At 43.0% G+C, this 22,724-nt stretch overlaps 1 protein-coding gene across 1 annotated transcript; it reads right to left on the bottom strand.

The window, feature by feature from the left end:
• Window positions 1–323: 323 nt before the first annotated feature.
• Window positions 324–22,245, bottom strand: slc6a17 (solute carrier family 6 member 17). The gene is made up of 12 exons (XM_048241403.1): window positions 21,709–22,245; window positions 17,225–17,634; window positions 14,956–15,113; window positions 12,503–12,629; window positions 10,975–11,156; window positions 10,200–10,310; window positions 9,234–9,475; window positions 8,584–8,776; window positions 7,933–8,125; window positions 7,185–7,344; window positions 1,286–1,448; window positions 324–935 (listed from the first exon to the last, which is right to left on the bottom strand). The coding sequence occupies exons 2-12, from the start codon at window positions 17,520–17,522 to the stop codon at window positions 567–569; spliced, it is 2,196 nt and encodes a 731-aa protein (XP_048097360.1). The 5' UTR covers window positions 17,523–17,634; window positions 21,709–22,245; the 3' UTR covers window positions 324–566.
• Window positions 22,246–22,724: the final 479 nt, after the last annotated feature.

Genomic DNA, 22,724 nt, shown 5'->3' with positions numbered 1-22,724 from the left:
GGCTGATGTGACATCTCTGTAGGTCTGAATCCAAGTGGCTAACACCTCCACACTGCCTGCAGTGCAGTGCTGAAGCCGACAGGTCGCACACTACCAATCTGGCCTTGAGCGGCGCAGAGTTAGCGTTAGCATTAGCAGCACAGGCCCTCGGGAACAGAGCAGGAGGGACTGAGTTTGGGTGTGTGGGGGTGGACGGGGTTGGCTTGTAGCTCCCTGCTATAGAGGCAGTTTGCTTATTTCTGAGCGCTGGGCTCGTTTAAGGGGTAAGGTGTAAAGAGTGCTGTGACATCTCATTCTGTCTTTCTCCTTTGTCTGTCTGTCTGTTTGTCTGCCTGCCTATCTCATCCTTGTCTTTGTATGGCATTCTGTCTCACTCACTCTTTCTGTCTCTACCCTGTCTGTGCTTGTTTGTGAGTGTGTGTGTGTGTGAGTGTGTGTGTGTGTGTGTGTGTGTGTGTGTGTGTGTGTGTGTGAGTGTGTGTGAGTGTGAGAGTGTGTGTGTGTGTGTGTGTGTGTGTGTGTGTGTGTGTGTGTGTGTGTGCGTGTGTGTAAGGGGGATAGAGCAATCATAAGTCGGTCTTAGGCCCGGTGGTGGTGGTCTGGCTGCTGGTGCCGTAGCCGTGGCTGGAGATGGAGGTGGTGGTGAGTTCGATGGGCGAGGAGTTGCCGGGCCCGAGGTAGGCGCGATGCGTGGGCATGGGCGACGGCGTCTCGCTCGGGTTCTTGCCCAGGATGAAGCGCGACTCATCCTCCAGGTTGGAGATGTCCTTCATCATGCTCTTCTTGTAGGAGACAGACAGTTTGTTGGAGCCGTCTGGAATGAGGTGGAAGTGCCGGGCGATGAAGACCAGAGGGAGGGGCAACATGGCCGCAACGACCAAGGAGATGCACATGATCAGCGCCCATGTGGGGTAGCTCTCGAAACGCTCCATGGCCTGGAGATGATAAAAAGAAGACAGTAGAGAGGAATATTGGCCAGACTGTGCACACAGGGAAGGACTGAATTACATGTGTGTCTGTGGAGTTTCCATTAAACTTTTTAATGTGCATTTTGATCACTCAATAAAAAAATCAAATACAAAGTTGATTCCTAAGAGGGGGGTTGATTAACTCTCAATTCACATAAGGCATGATGCAACTAAGGTAGATGGTAATGAATTTAAACAACAGTGATCTATTGATATGATCTATTGTGAGATAAGGGACACACTAGCTTGTGGAGTGATTGTAATAATTTTGTAAGTGGAAGATAAAAAAAAGAAAAAAAATTCTCCAGGACACTGACCAGCTCCTGCACCCAGGCGTTGTAGCCCGGCGGCTTGACGGCCATCTCGATGAGGGTGGCGCTGATGAGGATGATGAGGCAGAACGGGGACACGTACTTCCACATGTAGAAATAGAAGGAGTATGGCCGGAAGCCCAGCATATCCTCCAGATCCTGCATGAACCTGCCCGTCCACCAGGGGGTGTGAGAGAAAAAAATCATGAGCAGTGTGCCAAAAGGTATGAACCATTTCATACCTTCCTTCATCCATTCCCTTTGTTCTTCTGTCTATCTCAAGTTTGGAAACAATGAACAAAACAGAATTGTTCTTTTGTTAAAAATGAATAACTAGTAATGAATTCTCTGCACTTCAACTGTGTCTATAAGTGATGTTGTGTATCTGTAGTTGCCCTGGAGGGGAATCACTAAGCCAGGTCTGCAGCTGAGCCCTTTCCCCTGTGATAGTAAACACCAGGGCCGTAGTCACTAGTGTTAATTTTGTCACCTATTTTTAATTTAGTCTTAGTCTTCGTCTTGTGACGAAATGTCCTTTTTAGTCTTTGTCATATTTAGTCATTCAAATATCATTTTTGTTAGTCAAGTTTTAGTTGACTAAAAGTCTCGTCATTTTAGTCTAGTTTTAGTCAAAAGAAAACTAAAAGTATCTTAGTCTTAGTCAGTTTTAGTCAACACATTTTAGTCTTTTTTTTTATAACAAATTATTTCTGATTACCATTTGAGTCAAATAGTGTTTCACACATCTCAATTTTCCAACAATATTGTGTGTCCACAGGGCTACTCGTCTGTTATAATTACTCATTCTGATTTTTTGTCAGTCAGTATGTTTACATGCACAGGTAAGTCGAGCTACAGTTATAGCTCGGCTGGGATTTGACCATAGACAGTAAAGATTTGACTGGACCACTGTCATATTAAGTAGACCAGTGTTTCTCAAAGTGTGGTCTGGGGGATCACTGGTGGTCCCAAGCAAGGTATCCCAAGTAGTCCGAGCAGGCGTGGTAAAATATAATATAGATGAGTTGTTTGCAATATTGAACCAACTTGTATGTAAAAACAGTTCTGCAACTAAGATATGCCAGTTTAAATCATACAGTATGAATCCACACAATAAGCAAAGTACAAAGACAATAAGCAAGGTGGTTCAGTAGGCCTATTGTGTAGACTAATTATAGGCTACTGTTGAAGTAGGTCTAATCTTTTTTTTTTTTTTTTTTTTTAGATAGGGTTAGTTAAGTGGTCCTGAAACTGAAAAGGTTTGAGAAACACTGTCATAGGCCAAAGTATTAATGTTTTACTCCGCCTAAGCTAGATGGCGATATCGCTAAACACAACACATTCCCCAAACAGACTCTCCGTCTTAGCCATAGCTAACTTGCTAGCTTAACTTTCCATATTAGCTTACTTGCTAGCAAACTTTGCATCATCAGTCTAAGTTAAATAGTTGTTAAATAGTTGACATTACATGATGAACATTTTCGTATGGACATTCTAGGGGATGTTAATTTGTATGAGAGAAGCTTCAACTTCTGGGTATGTAGCATTGTGGCATAAAGCTTAGGTAGTTATCTTGCTAACTCTGGCAGAAATCTCCAGTGTTCTTGTTCCATGTAGTTTAGGTGTTGCAGCCACAGGGTTGCAGCAACAGCAATGACTAGCCTACAGGAAAGCTGCGTATGAACTCATTCGAATATTTTGAAAACGTAACAGCTAGATATTCTGTCTTCTCATTTTGTAGACGAAAATGAAGAGATTTTATCTTAGTTTTTATTTCATGCAAAACATTTTAGTCTAGTCTTTTTTTTGTCAACAATAAGGCATCTTAAGATAGTCTTAGTCAGTGTTTCAGGACATTACTGCCGTCTCGTCATCGTCTCGTCTTAGTCATGAAAAAAAAGGTTGTTGACGAACATATTTCCTCTCGTCTCGTCTGACGAAATTAACACTAGTAGTCACCATAGACTTTGGGGAATGTGTATTGCTAATATTCAGATGTGATCAAAATGTCCCCCCCAATATTCGGACATACAAAAAAATAAAGAAAAAAAACCGCTATAGGCTACTACAGGAAACCAACAAGTCCCGCCATCTGAAATGCAATCAAATGTAAATAACACACAAATTAGTGACCTATTCATGGTTTCAGAGAGTACACTGTGAGTGGTTTGTCCTGGAGGTTTTGCGTTTATCGTTTGAGGCGTGCGCTATCAAAAGCGTCCTGCACCCTACTGCGGTGCAGGCTGTCAACAATATCGCAAAAGATACCGGTACAATTCTCACAAAACTTGTTGGGAAGGTGTAGCACTGTCTAAAGAAAACCCCATTCATTTTTGAAGCTGATCAGATTCAAAGGTAACTTTGAAGCATTTTCCATATTGTAGCCTATTTTCTCGCATGATAGCGAAAGTGAAACGTAGTGTCCTTTTATTTGAATTTGTGCGTGCCTGTGTCATTCATTTCTTTCACATGTCTTACAACATAAATAATGCATTCATATGCTAGTAGTAATGTCAAAAATGAACCGGTTTATAAGCCTCTTAGAAATGGCTGTTGCGCACTCAATCGCGCATCCAAAAGTTCAATCGCGGCACAAAAGTTGAAAAAACTTTTACAATGGCGGTGATAGCCTACAGTTAATGTGAATCGCGGACATTAACCAAAGAAAGGAATTTCCACCTCCAATCACCAAATAAAGGCTGTGCTTACATTTTAACACAAAACGTAATTTCTGACAGAAACCAGCCTATAATGCATAGGGTAACTTGAGGTGAGTCAGACAGAAGAGGGACCTGTCTTAGTAGCCTATATTGAATCCCATCCCTTTCAAACAACCTTAAAATTGTGTGATTAGCCGCCAGAATAATAAAATCAAAATACAAAATATGATTGGGCTAGGTCCAAACCTATGAGTAAGCATTCAGTAATATAGAGGTTATCAAAGATACTCTAGTTTGTATTTTCTTTTAAAATATACATTTTGGAGACAAATGGAGTCATACCACAGGTACGGTGTTCATTTTAGGACATCCTCAGACTCAGGTGTCAGACTCAGAAAAACATCGGTCATCTTCAGACAAAACTGCCTTAGCGTCAGAAAAACCTCTGTCATCTTCAGACAAAACTGCATCAGCGTCAGAAAAACCTCTGTCATCTTCTGTCATCTTCAGAAAAAAACTCAGCCTCAGAAAAACATCTGTCATTTTCAGACAAAACCCTCAGCTGTCATCATCTTCAGATAAAACTGCCTCAAATAAAAACCTGCCTCCTCAGATAAAATGCTTCAAACTAAACTGCCTCAGAAAAACATCTCTAAGGTCTCAGAAAAACGCTGTCAGAAAAAAAGTGGAGTCAGGTCTCAGAAAATCAGGTCTCAGAAAAGTATTAAGTATTAAATAAAGACAAATGTGCTATGCCATGATGTAATACCATATAATACCATTATAAAACGTTAGCAGTTGTCATTGTCATTGCACAACAATAATAGACAGACATAAAGATAGACAGGTACTTGAAATGTAATCCCCAGGGGACAATAACTGCAGCGTTGTTGAATTCATTTGATATGAGATATTATCTTAACTTATTTAGAAAATGTGCCTTGTTGTTGGTACCTGCTATTTCATGTATTATCATAATGGTATTATATGGTATTACATCATGACATAGCACATTTGTCTTTATGGGGGTTTGGGAATAATGATGTGATGATAATGATCCAGGTTTCTTACTGGGGTAGTGTACAACTGGGAAACGGTTAGCAAAAGTAAGAAATAATGGTCCAGGTGTCGTTCTGGACTTTAGAGTGGTGGAAAAATGTTTAACCCACTTTTCCCTAGCTCATTGAATGTACCGTAATCCTCACGAAAAACAAATTATTTTGCTGTATGTAGTACGTAGCTTACTCCGGTATGTGCCTTACAGCAGCTGCTAATGTTACTAGCGAAGTGAGGTTAGCTAAGTTACATCCATGGATTTCCTACAATGTGTATACCATTGGATCACTTTCTACCTTTACTTATAATTTCTACATCTAACCAAGCACCAAATATAACATGCCAGTGACCAGGCTTGGAATTTCACCATTCTGGGGGCAAGGCCACTTGGCCTTCAGTTGGGCATATTTGGTGGGGGGCACAAAGGCCACATGGGCACCAAGGCCAAAGTTAACTATACAGTAGTAGGCTATAAAAATGATGTTGTATTTAGCCTATTCACTGCAGTAGACCTGCATCATTGTATGAAACATTACAAAAACATGAAACATGAAATATTACATATAACTGTAAATCATCTGATCATCTAATAAAAACAGATATCTAGGCTATATATAACATTTATTTTATATTTGGCCTGCTATGAAATCATGTATTGAACAATTTAAATTTAAGCACAGCTCATCTTTAAGAAACTCAAATAGCCTAGATGCATGCTTAGCATTTTGTGATCAGGCTACTTTCACAAACTCTTAGTCAGCTGTCTTCTGATTTACCAATATCTAGGCGATATTTGTAACATTTATTTTGTATTTGGCCCGTTATGAAATCATGTGGAACAATTTAAACACATTGTAAAACTTAAAGCCCAAATTTGGAGACATCAATGCATGTCGAAATTTACTGCAAATTCAAAACTGGATTACTCTGGAACGGCTAACTGTACAGGGGACTGCTTTACACTTTTATGTTCGGTAAGGTCTGCTGTTTATTCTGATATGTGGTTTGTCATGTGTTAAAAGAAGGGTTCGTAATGTATTCCACCGAGATGAATGGGTAGGGAGATCATGGACGCAAAACCTTCAGTAGAATGTATGATTAAATTGAATTATATTATTTACTTTTCTCGCGAACCGTATTAGTAGTACACAAAGCAGAATATTGAAAGAAGGGGGCACCAAGGCCACCGTGGCCTGTAAACCTATGATTTTCAAAGGGGCTTCACGACCAGCGCAAAGGCTACCACGGCCCGTCGTGGCCGCCGTGAAATTCCTACCCTGCCAGTGACAGAATAAATGTATTAAGCATAATATTAAACTCACCGTTCTGTATCCGTCGTCTTCTTCTGTCCCCACAATAACTTTTCATTTGAGACTTTTTCGTCTGACTCTGTTTTTTCTGACAGCGTTTTTTCTGAGACCTGATTTTCTGAGACCTGACTCCACTTTTTCTGACAGCAGTTTTTCTGGACCTGAAGCAGTTTTTCTGATAGTTTTTTTCTGAGACCTGACTTTTTTTTCTGAGGCAGTTTGGTTTGAAGCAGTTTTATCTGAAGGATGACAGAGGTTTTTCTTAAGCTGAGGCAGTTTGTCTGAAGATGACAGAAGTTTTTCTGACGCTGATGCAGTTTTGTCTGAAGATGACAGAGGTTTTTCTGACGCTGAGGCTGTTTTGTCTGAAGATGACCGATGTTTTTCTGAGTCTGACACCTGAGTCTGAGGATGTCCTAAAATGAACACCGTACACAGGTCTATATCCAGGGATGGATTATTGAATGGACCTACTGGGCCCAAGAGCTCAGGGGGCCCTGAAGCCTAAGACTGTGTGAAGTTGCTTCTCTGCCCTTCTCTTCTATTTCCACAAAACTCACAAGTCGTCATAATTATAAAGGGTCATTTTTTTTTTTAGTCTTCCGGGGAAGTATGCCCCCGGGCGCCCCTATCTTAACAGGGGAGGGTTTTTTTGCATCTATGCCCAGGGGTTCATAATCCATCCGTGCCTATGTCCATCAAAAGTTTGGTATATCCTAATTGCTTGACTTAACTAATGACTTGTTTGTGATTTTAATAATATTTTTGCATGGCAGGAAATGTATGGAAATTCTGTTATTGAAATTCACACCGCACCACAGATTTGGTCCCCCCCAATGTTGACATCATGGCTACGGCCTTGGTAAACACCCTCCTCACCTCTTGCTGCCATAGATCCAGGCCACTGAGATGTTCTCCAGGATGACCACTATGGTGAGTGGCAGCCCGGCGGAGTAGTCATCAAACATGGTGACAAAGTAATTCCCCGAGCGCTGCACGAACAAGAGGCCACAGAAGAAAGCCACGATGCAACAGCCCACTGGGGAATAGAGGACAGGAGAGGAGAGGAGAGGGGGAAGAGAAGAGGAGAGGAGAGAAGAGGAGGGGAATAGAGAGGAGAGGAGAAAAGAGAAGGGAGGGGAACAGGAGGAGAGAGAGCACAGGGGGTCAATCCTACAAAGTCTGCAGAGGTGCCAGACATCAATTTATATTAAGAGATGGCCCAGCATCAGAGGGGCTCTGTAGTCAACTACAAAAAACTATATCTACACATAGAAAACAAACGAGGGGATTTCTGCATTTTATTACAGTAACTAAGAGAGTGGGCTCACTGGTAAGTGGTAAATACATTATTTTCAAAATACTTGATCAAATACTTCTGAAATTCTCCTAATACTCCAGCTGCAATTGCAATATGAGGAAAACTAATCTAATCTATGTGGTGGGGAGAGTAGACAGATGTGTACCCTGAGAAACCAAACAATTAGGTCAAGTCATGTTCATTGGGAATGACATTTTAGTGGGTAAACTGTGTTGTTGACTGCTGACTTCTGAACCCCATAATGCCAGCCCAAATCACTACCTGTAACAGCGTTTAGACAGAGGAAATGAAGAAAGAGGAGCTCACCTGTCAGGTACTCTTTGCGCACCTTGAACGTGTCGAGCACCGGCGTGGTGATGCCAGTCATGGTGCCAATCATGCTGCCCAGGCCCAGGTTGATGAGCATGAAGAAGAACATCACAGACCAGAAGGGCGAGGCAGGGAAATAAATCATGGCCTCGGTGAAGGCGATGAAGGCCAGGCCAGTGCCCTGTACTGCCTGGAGACAGATATACGGAGAGACGGACAGACAGAAAGACAGACAGACAGACAGACAATAAAGACAGGCAGAATGACAGACAGGCAGAAAGACAGACAGGCAGAAAGACAGACACAAAGAAGGGGGATTAAAAAGGATTGACGCAATCGACTGAGACAAGCTAGGCTGAGTCACACTTGGACAAAAAGTGGAAAATTTCACTCCTGATAATTAGAGCATGCCATGAGTTATGGCTTCCCACAGTCATCGCCTCTGTGGATTTCACGAGAAGCTCCGTGTACAAAGACTGTGCTAATTAACTAATTAATGATGAATACCAATGGCTGCCACAAACTAAATAAAAGGTAAATAAAAGGTAAATAAAAGGTGATTTCTAGATGAACGATAAAACACCTTTGCTATTCTGTGCTGTGCAACCGAAAGCGGTGCTCTTTAAAAAAAAAAAAAAAAAGCCCCACCTTGTTGAGCTCGTCCTCCAGCAGGCAGGCGTCCAGGCCCAGCTGGTCGAAGCTGTCGCCTCTGACCGTTTTAATGACACCATACATCTCGGCGTAGTCCTCGGTGCTAAGTTGTGAGAAGTTGACGTGTGGAGGTATCAGGTCGTGGCTCAGCACACCTGTGTTCAGGTAGCCCAGAATCTTCTCTGCATTGCTACAACAGGGATAAAGACCCATTCAGAACCAAACTAAGCCTCAACATTAAGGATATCTATCAGACTAACTTTGTTTTTCTGAAAACTGACTAAATGTTATATATATATATACTTTATTTTCAAAAAATATATTATTTGAAGGTATACATAAACTTCATAGGAAATGGTTGAGAACACATCTTGACAATAATGATAGTCATGTATAATGCTTTTAATGCCTAATGCCGTTATAATATATAATATATATAATGATGCTAATCTCTCAACATAAAGGCCCAGTAAGCCAGATAATACAGAATTATCAGATTAAGCACTTTGTGAGCTAAGGGTGGATAAACATGCAAAACAAAACAAACAAATTCAATCAAAAGACAAAAGAAATATGTTGTGAGATTTTCCATGGCAATTGCTGCGCTTGCTTTTTCCTAAAAGTGGTTATGGCCTGATCCCACTCACTCAACGACGCATTTCTCGTTCATGATGTTGGCCTTGAAGCCGAGCACGGCGAACACCACCAGTGTGGCCAGCACAGAAGTGATGAAGTTGATGACGGACACCAGCACGGCGTCAAAGTGGCAGTTGTTGTCACGCTTGTTGTAGCTGGAGAAGGCGATGACCCCTCCGAAGCCCAGGCCCAGGGCGAAGAACACCTGGGTGGCCGCCTCACGCCACACTTGCAGCTCTAGCATCTTCTCCAGCTGGACGTGGGGAGCGGAGAGGAGACACGTGATGAGATGCAGCACAGGACAAAGCCCAACATAGCCTTACATAACAACATGCTTATTATTATGTTTATAGTTATAGTAGATGCTTTTGAGACTTAGGATGGCACCAATAAACACTGCATTAACATTAAAATAAGCAGTTAAGTCATATAGCCTAAATAAAAGAAATACCAATATTAGAAGATAGACTAAATAGAATATGGGCTGTTGATAATTAATTTGTAATGCATCATTCATTCACAATCTCAAGAGAGTTTCATTTTTATAACAAGAAAACAATGTTTCTAATTTCTAGTGCCAAATAGGAAAAACCTGGACCAAGATCAAAAGACACGGTATCCAAAGAGAAGGTATCCATTTCAAGTTTTTAAAGGAGCTCGGGAGACTGAGTATGGCTGTGTGCATTTAAATTCACCACCAGGGGGCAACAAATCCCACATCTTTTCTCCACTGGGGAGGGCAGTGAAGCAAAACCCGTGAAGGCGAATGAATCCCTGGAGCACTGACTCTACACAGAGGTTGTGTATATGCCACAACACTATGCTCAGAAGAAGAGGGGGGTGCCACTACAACTGCATCTGTTGTGTAAGTGTACGTTGCAACTGTCTGTAAACATACATGTGTATGTGCGTGTCTGAACATGTGCGTGTTTAATTGAGTGTGTCTCCTCTCTCCATGTGTCCGTGCGGCGCCTCACCTTGGGTGTGAACATATGGGCAATGCCATCCGTGGCCCCTTTAAGCATGAGCCCGCGCACCAGGAAGCAGAAGAGGACCACGTAGGGGAAGAGCGAGCTGAAGTACATCACCTGACCAGGATGAAAAACACATCACCACCGTGTTACTATGGAGACCGAGGGGCAGTCCATTTGTATTCATGTTCACAAGGTGCGACGTCAATCTATCTCTCAAGAGACACGTTCTTGTGAACACAAGAAGACTAGACTAGACACAAAGATGGCCATGCAAAGACTGCAGGAGTGTGTAGGAAATAAATTGCAGCTTTTTAACATTTCATTGTTTAGGCTCATGATTTCTAGTGTGCTGATCGTATAAATAATACATGATGGTACCACTTTAAAGTGACTCGGTTGAATCCACATTTGACTGTTTTTTTTTTTGTGCCCTCACGTGTACTGGGGTTACTCTTGAACTATTTTTGAACGAGGCATTATTTATTGACAAACAAAAATAATGGCGAGAGATGACTTTTTTTTTCTGGATGAAAAACAGTCCAGCAAATTCATCATGCAATGTTGTCATGTTGATCAGCATTTAAACCAGTTTTATGAGAAAAATGGCATCCTGTGCATTAAGAACAACCGAAATGTCACACATTGCGGAAAGACACGGGATCATTTCCTGGCGTCAAAAAGGGGCCCTTTTCACCAGAGTGCTTTAGTCTCTGATGCTCTATCAGACTAATCTTCTGGCACAGGCATCTGCGGTAATGTCACACCGCGGCCTCTTCACCTTTCCAGAGGACTGGATGCCTTTGATCACAGCCAAGCAGACGATTATCCACGCCGCCAACAGGGACAGCGTCATCCTCCAGTTCAGGCCTCCACTGTCATCGATGGTGCTGGTGATGTTGAGGGTTTGACGGTACCAGAAATATGTCGTCGCCGAACTCCTCTCACACTCTGGTTCCAAATCTACCAAAGGGAAGAGAATGAAAAATAAGGAAACATGGAGGGTAGAACCCTATTTTCTGCACACTTACACCAGTTCTTAAACAAGACTCAAATGTAAAGGGTCAAAGAAATACAAGTCGGGCAAGTCAAAAAGGGTACAGTAGTTCCACCGCACTTCTGAGTGCCAATCTGGTGCTTCACGGGACAGGACCGGTCATGTGGAGAGGGAGAATGTTCATCGGAGCACACAGAGATGGACGTTAGTTGTTTTTATTGTGGTGCAGCAGAAAAGACTAACATTTTGATGGGTTTCCCTAATATTCATGGTACCCATGGGTATTCATGGACTCTGATGAAAATGGAATACCTGTCGAAACAACCAACATCCAATTCTGTGTTCTCCGGTGATCCCTCTCCCTCTCCAAAAGCCCAAGAGGGGCTTTCAAACCTGTCCCATCAAGGATATTACATGTTATCTGTGAGGAGATTAAAAGTTCCTTATTTAACGTACATCCATTGGTGAGTCCTCACAACACACAGATACCACGCTGAGCCATGCTTTAGCACGTGGGTGGATAAACGTACCCTCAGGGGACTGTTATCGCTGCTGCTATTTAATCCAATCAAATAGGAGCACAGCACATATCACTATGTAATCATCTAAAGACCCAGGTCAACTGATTAGAGTCAAATATATTCTGTACAAAAATAAAAACTTAATTGGCCTTAACAGATAAGGCTGCCCACTCATGGTTTAGTGTTTGAGTAATAGTGTATTTTCTTCCATGTGATTTGTGGCTCAAATACAACATATACAGTATATATAGTACAAAAATATTGTGCATGCAGTATAGAAACAATCAGATAAGAACATATTTATTTTTATTATCCCTCAATGTATCTTCTCTGAACTCTAACTCTTGCAATATTTCCCTGTGGCCATCACAAGGAGTGTGGGGCAAATATGGCCCGAGGCGTCTGTCTCTGTCCGAGCCAGTGAGCGCATCCACCAATCACGTCTGCATGCGGCACAAAGCATTCTGGGAATGAGCAATCCTGGATCTCTCTCTCTCTCTCTCCTCTCTCTTTTGACAGCCCAGCGAAAAATAACTTTGAATATCAAAGCTGCAAGGCCTGGCGAAAGCTCTGTGTGTTATCACCACGGCACTGGGCCTCTCTGGGCTGCAGTCAGCAGAAAGACAGCTGCTCTCAGCGGAGAGCATTAGCGCACTGAATACCTAGTATGGAGATACGCACACACACACACACACACTCACAGGGAGGCAGACAAACCAAATGCGAACGTGTGCTCTTTGCGTCTGTCCACTCCCCCCCACCATCACACACAAACACACACACAGACTTACAGGCCAGGGTTCCGTTTCTCCGGATGGGGCACTCGCTCCATGGCAGAGGGTACTGGAACGACTGGAAGAAGTAGAAGATGCTCCAGCCGATGATGACGTTGTAGTAAAGCCCCACGAAAGCACAAACCTGAGGGGGGAGGAAGAACGGAAGGGTGGAGGTCTGGGGTTAACACTACTTAGAGGAAAAGAGTGTCCATATCTGGTGCATGCATTAGTATGCACATGGGTAAGCCATTTCCACTCTAGGCCACACTGGACTGGAATACTGCAGCCTCAGAGAAAACTGATACTCACAATGTTCACAACCTCACTCCACTCTCGGTATTTAAGCTGAACTCATTTTGACCTACAAAAATGGCAATCACACACACACACACACACACACACACAGTCTTCTACTACCTTTTTCTCTAATCACAGAACTGGGTCAGTAGATAAATGGACACTGACCCAAACACATACAACAGTCACACATGTCCGAGCCAACACACACACAACAAGACCCTAACCTCTCTGTTATACATATAGGACTAACTATATAGAGGCTTCTACACTGAAAATACATCACTACCTACAAAATGTACCATATGGGCCTAGCAGCCTACACCTGTACACCTCTGCCCAGATGTTAGACATGTCATTCTGGCTCTACATTCCTGTTTAGTCTTACAGGTCAGAGATCTTGGGCAAACCAGGCTATTAAAAATCCTAACTTCAGCCCTCCTGCAGTCTCCCATAGAACTGTAAAATACCATAGAACAGTAAAAATATCTATTTAAATAACAACCACAGTCAGGAATGTCTGACAACTCAACTACTAACAATACACTACATCATCAATCACTGGTACAGCAACTTCAAAGGTAACAGCATCACCCTACATGACACCTGATTAGTGAAATCTCCTCCATGTCACCCTGTCCATGTCCTAACAAGACATCAACTCTGATAAATAAACCATGCTGTGCATTTTATGACTGCTTAACCCTACCTCTGCCCTACTGTTGATCACTTCTCTGTTTTAAAATTGTTTTAATAAAAATGGACCAAAACCATGTAGTAGTAGGTGTATAGTGTGTCAAATTCAAAATAAAACTGATGATGCACAATCTTGATGTAGATGTCAGATCATCAGCACACACCTGAGTAATTATTCTGTCTATGGAACATGCTTGTTTGTCTGAGGACAGGTGTGGTGATGTGTGTCAGTGCAGTGGCAGGGGATGCTGGTGGTGGGTGTGCCTCTCCTCTCCTCCCCTCCCCTGCCCTGCCCTGCCCTGCGCTCTCCCTGGAGGGACGTGCGAGTGAGAGAGGGAGCCAGAGCGTCTGCGTCACACCGCTGCAGTCACAAGCTCTCTAAATTATTAAAGCGTACTCACTCTCCGCCCACTCCGCCATCCCTGCAGGATATTTTTAGCTGCTCTCTCTCTCTCCCCCTCTCTCTCTCTGTCTCTCCCTCTCTCTCTCGGCTCTCCAGCTCCACGCTCACCTAACCCTGAGCTACACCACCCAGCTGTCAGTCGTAGACTATACTCCTCCATCTGTCTCACACTCTCTTCCTCTCTCTCTCTAGCTGCCTCTGGCGGGAACTGCCGTCAGATTGCCACATCTGAATGTCCATTAGAATGTGTGAATCAATGGTAAGGACTCTGTGAGTGAGTGTGCGGTCAGACTGAGAAATTGGTGTCCGTCTTTAACACACAACCCCATCTTGAAGCGCAAAGATCACAAACTTAGCTTGCAGGATGCAACCACATTTCTCCAACCCAATTTGAGGAGTTGGAGGTGACTGGAATAGCTATAGTGCTTATAGTGTAAGAATTCTTCAAAAAACCTGCGGGCAGAGCAAAGCACCATCCACCTGCTTTGAACTCAATTCACAAGATGACATTACTGGACCATAACCTTTCCAGAGAGCCAGTGTGTATCCCTCTAAAAGGTGGCAACGTAGGGTCATGTGACTTTCTGTATTGCCTGATGCAGCGTTCAACATGGCCGCCCTGGCTGGAGGGACAGTTCCCCTCAGGACATAGCGTTGCATAATTCCATAAAGTGGTGTTGCTACTCTGACCCCCTCAAACAACACATTAAAGGCTTTAGCCGCCACGGCAGGCACTGCACAGCGCATCTGTCCCCAGGAACAGCTTTGACACCAGCTAAACACTGCCAGGGGCTTTTGTTTGGCTGCTGGGATGATGTCACAACGACAACCGAGGGGTGTACTCATGACTCATCTCAGCGGCCTGTACCCTCCCCCACATACTGTACACACGCACAAACACACGCACACGCACACACACACACACACACAAACACACACACACACATGAACACACACGTACACAGTTTTCCGGTGAGGGCTGTGAATGACGCGGTGTGCTGCTTCCTAAAAATAAAAGACAGCCGTCTCTGTGTGTCAGCACCTGAGAGCCTGTCGCCGCTCATTAGCTCACCATTAAGCTGGAGACCCCGATGCCCCCCAGGCGTGGGTACACGTAGTTCCACACGCCAATGCTCCCACGTCGGATCCGCTGTCCCACCGCCAGCTCCAGGAAGAAGAGTGGAATTCCGATGAGGAGGAGAAGGATAAAGTACGGCACCAGGTACGCACCTGGGAGAGATGGAAGCTTCAGGTTTTTTTGCCGTGACCATCATTCATTTCAATACAACAACGGAAATCAGTTAAACCACAGAAAAGCATTTTTGAAATAATCAACTCAACAAACTATTTTCTTCGAATAACACAACTTCAATTGGGATTTCTTCAAGTTTCATCCCAATGCCATCCCGATGACGCTTTCATCCAGAGCAACTTACATATGTATTACAGTATATTACAAGAGCCTTTATCCCTGGAGCAACTTGGGGTTAAGTACCTTGCTCAACAGGCACAATGGAGGAAGGTGGGAATTGAACCACCCACCAACTTTTCTGACTACTACATGCTAGTTAGTCAGCCAGCTCCTTAACCACTACAGTATGCTACCACTGCTCCAATGATCACACAACCCACTATGAGCTTCAGTAAACCTTAACCTATTGGCTCCCTAAACTCTTTTATGGCCTCAGCAGCTTACAATTAAGATGTCTGCAGTCATCACCTACTATCCTTTACTAAAAGTGCCCCATTCCATTTTATCTAAACTTCATTTGACCAGATGAAATGTACACCACATCAAGCGATGCTGCAGCAAGCCAAATCAAGTCACCATGACGTCGGAAGGTACCATGGTAACTGTTACTTTCATCTAGAGAAAATTGGTCTGCCTCGTACCCTACCACCCCAGACTATGCGGGACATCAATGTTTGATGTCAAATAGCACGTCCAAATATGTAAACTACAAACAATACAAATGAAAGAGGCTTATAAGTGAGGGCTACTGTTTTGATTGTGATAAGGGGTTATTAAAGTCAAGCGGAACCACTAGGATACGAAAACAATATTGATTTGATTGGGGTCTCATTTGATGACTCAGTGTTTCTCTTTGTGGCTCCTGTGTTATTTACACAGGCCTGTAATGAAAGGGAAATGGCAGGTATAGGGCTAAAGAGGAGAGCAGGGGAGAGGAGAAAAGGGAGGGGAGGGGTGGGTGAGGGGATGGGGGCAATTGGGATGTCATTGGATGGCTCCATAGTTACCTGATGGGGTAGGGCCTGTGGGAGATGACTATTATGGTGTCATGTTTCATTTATAATCACACACACACACACACACACACACACACACATTGAGGTCGTATGCTGTAAAGCCTCATACATAAAGGTGAATGCTGCACATATAGAAATGGAGAGTAAAACAACTGTCTAAAGAAAAAAACATATTAGATATTCTGGTTCTCTGTGAGCCTCTGAGGAACATTTGAGAGAGCTGTGCGATAAATGAAGATCTGGGATAAAGTCTGTCTGTCACTGGTGGACAGCCAGGAAATCACAGGCACAGTTATCAGCTAATGTGCCCCTCCCGCCAAATGTGATCCATCTTATGAGCCAGAAAATGGGCAGAGAGAGGACAGGAGTTGATAACACCCACACGCCTATTAATTCCTGCACTGAGAGGTGACAGCAGCAATATTAGCAAGTGACATACACCTTGCTGTACTCACTGGCATGAGAGCCCAGTCTATGTACATACAAGATCTTGAGGAATACATCAATTTATCTTAGTCAGGTCATGTTAAGGTCGCCTTTTATTGCCTTAAATAAGAACTGATTTTCTCACAAGCCATTTTTTTTCTCACAAGCCAATGTCACAATGACATGTTCCCAAAGCGACTGTTCTTCCTAAACAATGCAGGTTATATTTCTGAGCCTTCGAACGGGGCCGACAGGTATTTACGGAGGCTATGTTGGGACACTGCACCATATATCACAAAGGCAGCCCTCTGATCTAGAGAGCCTGACAAACCAGCCAGAGGCCGTGCCAGAACGTAAAGAGTTGTAGCCGAACAAGAATGAATAGTTGTTGCCCATGGCCCTGTGTCTTGCGTAGAAATAGCCATGGGGCTGGAACAGCTTTATATTTCAGATGGTCACAGGACAAAAATAGCCACGCTTCCGGCACAGCGAGACGCCCACACCACGGTTTGTAACATAAATCTCCTGGCCTATCTCCAGGCCAGGTCATCAGGGCCAGCAGTTCAATACTCAGGTTTAGTAGGGAGATGAATACAGCATCCCCGTTGCATGCAGTAAAAAAAACAACAACAACAACAGTGACTCACCTCCACCGTTCTTTTGGCACAGGTAAGGGAAGCGCCACACGTTGCCCAGACCCACAGAGAAGCCCACCTGGGCTAGAATGTACTCGATCTTGTTGTTCCAGGCGGGGCGTCCGTCCTCCTCGTCGTCCGGCGAGGGCTCAGGCTTGGTCTTAGGCGCAGCGCCTCCGGGGGGCACGTTCATGCTCATCTGACTGCTCTTGTAGTCCAGGGGCGCCTCCAGGGCCAGGAGGTCGGCCACCGACTCGGTCACATTGTCTTTGCTCTGCTGCCGCAGGGCCACTTTGCTGTGCTTCCTCATTGTGGAGGGGTCACCACGTCGCCACGTCAATCGAGAATGGGTTTAAGACCAAACTGGCTGGTGTCCCGTTGTATCTTCTGTCTTGTGTGGTAAAGGTTGTTCTTGCCTGGTTCTGTTGATAAAAGACACAGGAAAGATGTTTTTAAAAAGAGAAGCAAAAGTATGGTAGCTAAAAGCTAGACTTTTGACAGTTTGTAAAAACATCTGGTGCTCACTGTAACTTATGGTGTCCAACAGCCACATACTTTGAATGAAATACTGAGAGAAAGTGGATAAGAGCATTATGTCCAATATTACAATATGCGGTTTAATGTTCTGTGTTATGTCCAATATTCCAATATGTGGTTTAATGTTCTGCATTATGTCCAATATTCCAATATGTGGAATTACTGCCACTGTTACTCTATGATTACGTATCTATCCTTTGCTGTCGTGTACTTAAAACCCTAAATATTTCCTTGTCTAGTTAGAGCAGCTGATGGATCTTTAGGTGAAGTCACGCTGTCTCTCCCTTGATGCACATCATTGTAAATAAAACTCTGTTCCTGATTTTTCCTACCATTGGCCTGACTGGGTCTTCATTCATTTGTGGTATCAAAATTACTATCAATGCATACCAATAAAAAACATAAAAGATTTTTTAGGACCCTATACTTCAAGAATAATCTGCAGACAGGAGTTGATTATTTGTAGTGTCAAACGTTATACCTCACCTTGTGTTTCTGTGATTGATAAAACACAGTCAGTGATGGTGGACCTGACATTTAAAGAAGGCAGTCAGCCAGCTTTGTGAGTGATTAAGGGGCCTGGTTCACTACTACTGCCACACTCACCACTATTGCCACACCACCATTAATAGTATATTAAAGAAGCATAATCTAGTTTTGTATAAAACTAATAAGCTACATTATCTCATAGGCAACAAACCAACAACTGAGCTTGCTAACATCATGCATCAAAAAGGCTGTTTTTGCATTTTGCAGGGTTTTGTACCTAGACCACAAAACTACACGATGAACAGTCTCGTTGGCTTGTGGGAATGACAGGTGTGTTTACATACTCTGCACATGTCCACTTGCCATCAAAATGAATCTGAGGATGTTATTAAAGCCGCCTACAACCTCCATGATGTTACCTCACACTGAGGTTAAATGTGGTCGTGTTTGTAAGGTTAATACAGGGTTTCTGTGCTTTTAAAATGGTCAGGTTAAAAAAGAAAGACCCCTTGCTTTGGCTGGCTTGAGCTTATAGATGAATTATAAATGAATATTAATAGTTAAATGAAGAACCCATAAGGACTTTATTATCTCAAAATAATGCTGTTGGATTACTAAAAGGAAAGCTGAGTCCCATGGTCTGTGCACAAACTGGCTGCATTATGGCAACTCCTGGAAGGTGAGGGGATTTGTCACAAGTGTTCAGACTTTCTAATGCCTGAATTCATCATCCTGTGAAATTGTGCATGTTTAACTTGGTGGAGGCATTCGGCAAATCCATAAATCCCAGTGGGTAATCAGTAGCCATTTCCAGCGGACTGTTAGTTTAGTTAAAGGAAACACGTCTGTGCAAAGCGCTGTCTAAGCAGCCACGTATCTTGACACTAACTTACAATCAATTGAAAATCACGTGTTCCCAAGCACAAAGAGGGCCTTAACTTCAGCTAAACAAAAGCAAAAGGAGGTAGGTGTTATTTTTGAATGCCCTACTTTATGCCGCACTGGTTTTCTGCATATTTGTCAAGCGGGCCACTTAGTATACAACTGAACCAGGTAGATAATGAACTGATTACACTAGTACTGTACATCTACCTGTCAGTCACTTGGATGTGATGAGTGAAAGTGGAGGCTGTTGTAGAAGGTGATGATATTTGAGAGCAGAGGCAGGCCCAGTGGAGATTAGCAGGATCACTGGGACCTCGTGTGCACAGACTTCTTAAGGAGGTGCCTGTCCCACCCGGATCCCAGCCCAGCTGCACGCACAGTACATTCCATGACAACTCCAATCGTGCTTTGTCACGATATGGTCAGGCCAGCTTGTCACATTCACACAATCACTCAGCTAAATTTATGCCTTTGCCTCAATGGCAAAAATGTAAGTACCTCCTTGTATGTGCCATAGTTTGCCATTTTGAATGTAGGTCCCAAGATAAAATTTGGGTAAGTGGGTCTGAAGTGCATGAAGTGCCATAAAATAAAATGCAATACACTGTAGAGAACATGTTTGGAATTAAGTTCTCAGGTTGCGTTTGCAACAAATCCCTCCAAAGTTTGCATTATATGTTCTAATGCAGCACACCTCAGAAAGGCCTTCAAGAGCCATACATTAGAGAAGCAACTCAAGCAATAGGAGTCACCTGAAGGACTCAAAGATTACCTTAGAGCTGACTGACATTTGGTGAACTCATATCCAACTACTTCAAATGCTTACCTATAACATAGACCTGCCTCATGCAGGACATCTAGAATATTTTGTTATTTGTGAAGCCTCACTAAATATTGTTCTCAATAAAACTGATCCCATAACCCTACAATCATTACTGCTCTCAGCAAACTACAGTAAGTTGTTTTTATGTTGAAAATAGCAGATCAGGTTCCATCAAGTGCCATCAGAGAGGGATGTGGTCTAGCTTTATGTCACGGTTGCTAGGCAATGGTAGTACAGCACAAACTCTCCTCTCCTGCATGCTTTATCTAAGTCCAGAGAACTCAGGAGCCACGGTCATTGTTCTAAACTGACGGTTTCTGAAAGATTGACACATACCATTAACTCTTCAAGGAGAGATAACAGAAACAATCTATGCAGTGGAGGTGAAAGTGCAGTCGACCAGTCAGAGCACAGAAATCAGTTCATGAAAGAAAGGAATAGGTAGGCTACATCAGTGGAGACCCAAGTGATAATGTCAGAGTTGGGAGAATAACATTGTTGAATCCAGGTTGCCCCTTCAAACTGACTCCATACTTGTTTGTCATATAAATTAAAGTGAAGTCCCATTTTGCTTAATCTTTTTGCAGATGAGCATTTTCACCTCATGACCCGCATAGGCTACTACAAGCAGATTATGTGTTTAATCTACCATTGGCAAGTAACTGCATTGGCTTTAATACAGGCTACCTGCAAGCCTCTAAAATATTGCAATGCAAGGTATTAGGCTTTGGAGTAGGCCTAATACCTTGCATTGCAATATTTTGTTGACGTGACAGCAACAAGTCACTGTTAGTATGCACACTAGCAGTTCTTTCCATAGACTAAAGGGGGCCCTACTCTCATTAATTATGTGTTATCTATGATCGTTTTTTTTAATTAATTTAGGCCTAAAATCTGACCATCACGTTCTCTCTACAGATTACTTATTAAATAGTACTCTCATTTTAATGTAAACAACATTACAAACTGAATACTAATAGTTCAGTAATAGTGGTACAGGCCTCGATGAAAACATGAATGAATAGGCTACCAGACAAGCGCGTCACGCGCTTCGTTAGCACCAATGTGCGCTCGGATTTTAAAACCAATTAAGCAGTATTTTGTATTTTGTTAATTTAATTGTAGTCTTAGACTAACCAGAGAAGTTGAAATGGTGTTAAGATGCATATCTTAACAGACTGTTTAGCCTACTCCTAAAACATAAAACGAGATGCGCAGGTGTGTTATTTGAAAAATATATGTAATGTCCCATTTAGAGCTACATTTGTTCCTTACGTTGTTGTTGTGGAGATTTTGTTATCTTGAAGCATTTTGGTTAAAGCAGAAATGATGTTACGGTCGTCACGAGCATCATTGTCAAGGTCAAATTACGATGCATTTCGACTGCTCATAAGATGTTAATTCAATAACCGGAAACAATTCACGCAGGCCCGGGCAGTTACAATGCCAGTGTTAACATGTCGTACTATTTCAGTAAAGTTACCATTTTAAAGTCGTGACAGCAGGTGCTGTCATACACTTCAGAAGCAATGTAGGACAACATCGGTCACGCCAAATTTTCCAAAGCACAAAGCTCAAAGCCAAAGTAACTGACACCCGTACAATAGTTCATTCGAATTATAACTACGCATCGATACCTTTTAATGGACGCCATTTCCATCCATGCCATGTATAATCATTTGTCATTTACAAAAATCCCACTTGAATTTGGTGGCTTTTACGTAGGCTATCTTCATTTAGTCTCACTGGCAACATATCTTACCTTGTCGGTCTTGATAGGTCTCAATCAACACTTCGGTGTCAGCCCCTATAAAAACTTCACCCACAACGGCTGCATCCTCGAAGATAAGTGATGAGTAATTTTCCTAAGAAAGCTGCTGGCTTCATTCAATCGCCGTGCCTTTCTTCTGGGCGCGCAGCGATGCGTGCCAAAGCCAGAGTGAAACGTAAAGTCTGACGCAGACACCTCAAGGGACTGGACAGATAGTTCAAAACAGTAGAATTTTGTCTTCTGTATGCACAAAAAACGTCACAGATCTGGTCTTGCAGTGCAGTTCTCACCCGATATTACGTCCAGTTAGATAGTGCACCATTTTATATTTTCCTCACGAATCTGAAGAAGGTAGGCTGATGGATAGTCAGTGTTGAACGCTGGTACTGACGCGTGAATCACCATGCGCATCTACGTCAGTAGCTGTTGGATAGGATTTATTCTCATCTGCAGTAGTATTCTTTGGAAATGCAAATAAAGCGAAGGCAGCGCAAAGAGCAGGACAAACATACTCCATACTGCATCACCATTCCAATTACATTCACAAGTGGACAGGTGCAAAGTGAGGCGGGTGTGCTGCCAGTTTGGTTCATTAAAGATGTAGCCTAATACACCTGATATAGAGTCAACCACTGTCATTAAGTTGGCTGGTGACCACGTCTTACCAGAGAGGCGATGTAAACAGTGACTTTGAGCATACCTTGTGAATGCCTAGTCATTTTCTTGTGCCCTTGACTGCTTCTCTGTAATCATTAACTTTTTTGTCAAGTATGCCCATTATTGCTGAAGCAAAGGAATGTATCAGAATTAAGTGCTAATGTTACTTTGTGAGGAGATCTGAGAAAAGATAAATATTTTAAAATGTGGCTATATTAGACAGTGACCATGGAAATGCAAAATTAATGTGATGTATGACTTCATAGCCTATTGCAGTCACTGTCTCATATTAGTATCCTTGAGGATTTTGCTTCAGAGAGTGTCATTGGGCACCTCACAAACAGGCGCCT

The sequence above is a fragment of the Alosa alosa genome, chromosome 4 (assembly GCF_017589495.1).
Source record: "Alosa alosa isolate M-15738 ecotype Scorff River chromosome 4, AALO_Geno_1.1, whole genome shotgun sequence".
NCBI classification, from domain to species: Eukaryota; Metazoa; Chordata; class Actinopteri; order Clupeiformes; family Clupeidae; genus Alosa; species Alosa alosa.
This window is presented reverse-complemented; position numbering and strand designations above follow the sequence as displayed.

What these genes read in the sequence shown, in the direction of transcription:
- slc6a17 (XM_048241403.1), bottom strand. Translation starts at nt 17,522, where the DNA reads ATGAGGAAGCACAGCAAAGTGGCCCTGCGGCAGCAGAGCAAAGACAAT. An exon ending in CCCATATGTTCACACCCAAG is followed by an intron (nt 9,476 to 10,199) that starts GTGAGGCGCCGC and finishes CCCCACGTCCAG; the next exon opens with CTGGAGAAGATGCTAGAGCT. An exon ending in TGGATCTATGGCAGCAAGAG is followed by an intron (nt 1,449 to 7,184) that starts GTGAGGAGGGTG and finishes GTGGACGGGCAG; the next exon opens with GTTCATGCAGGATCTGGAGG.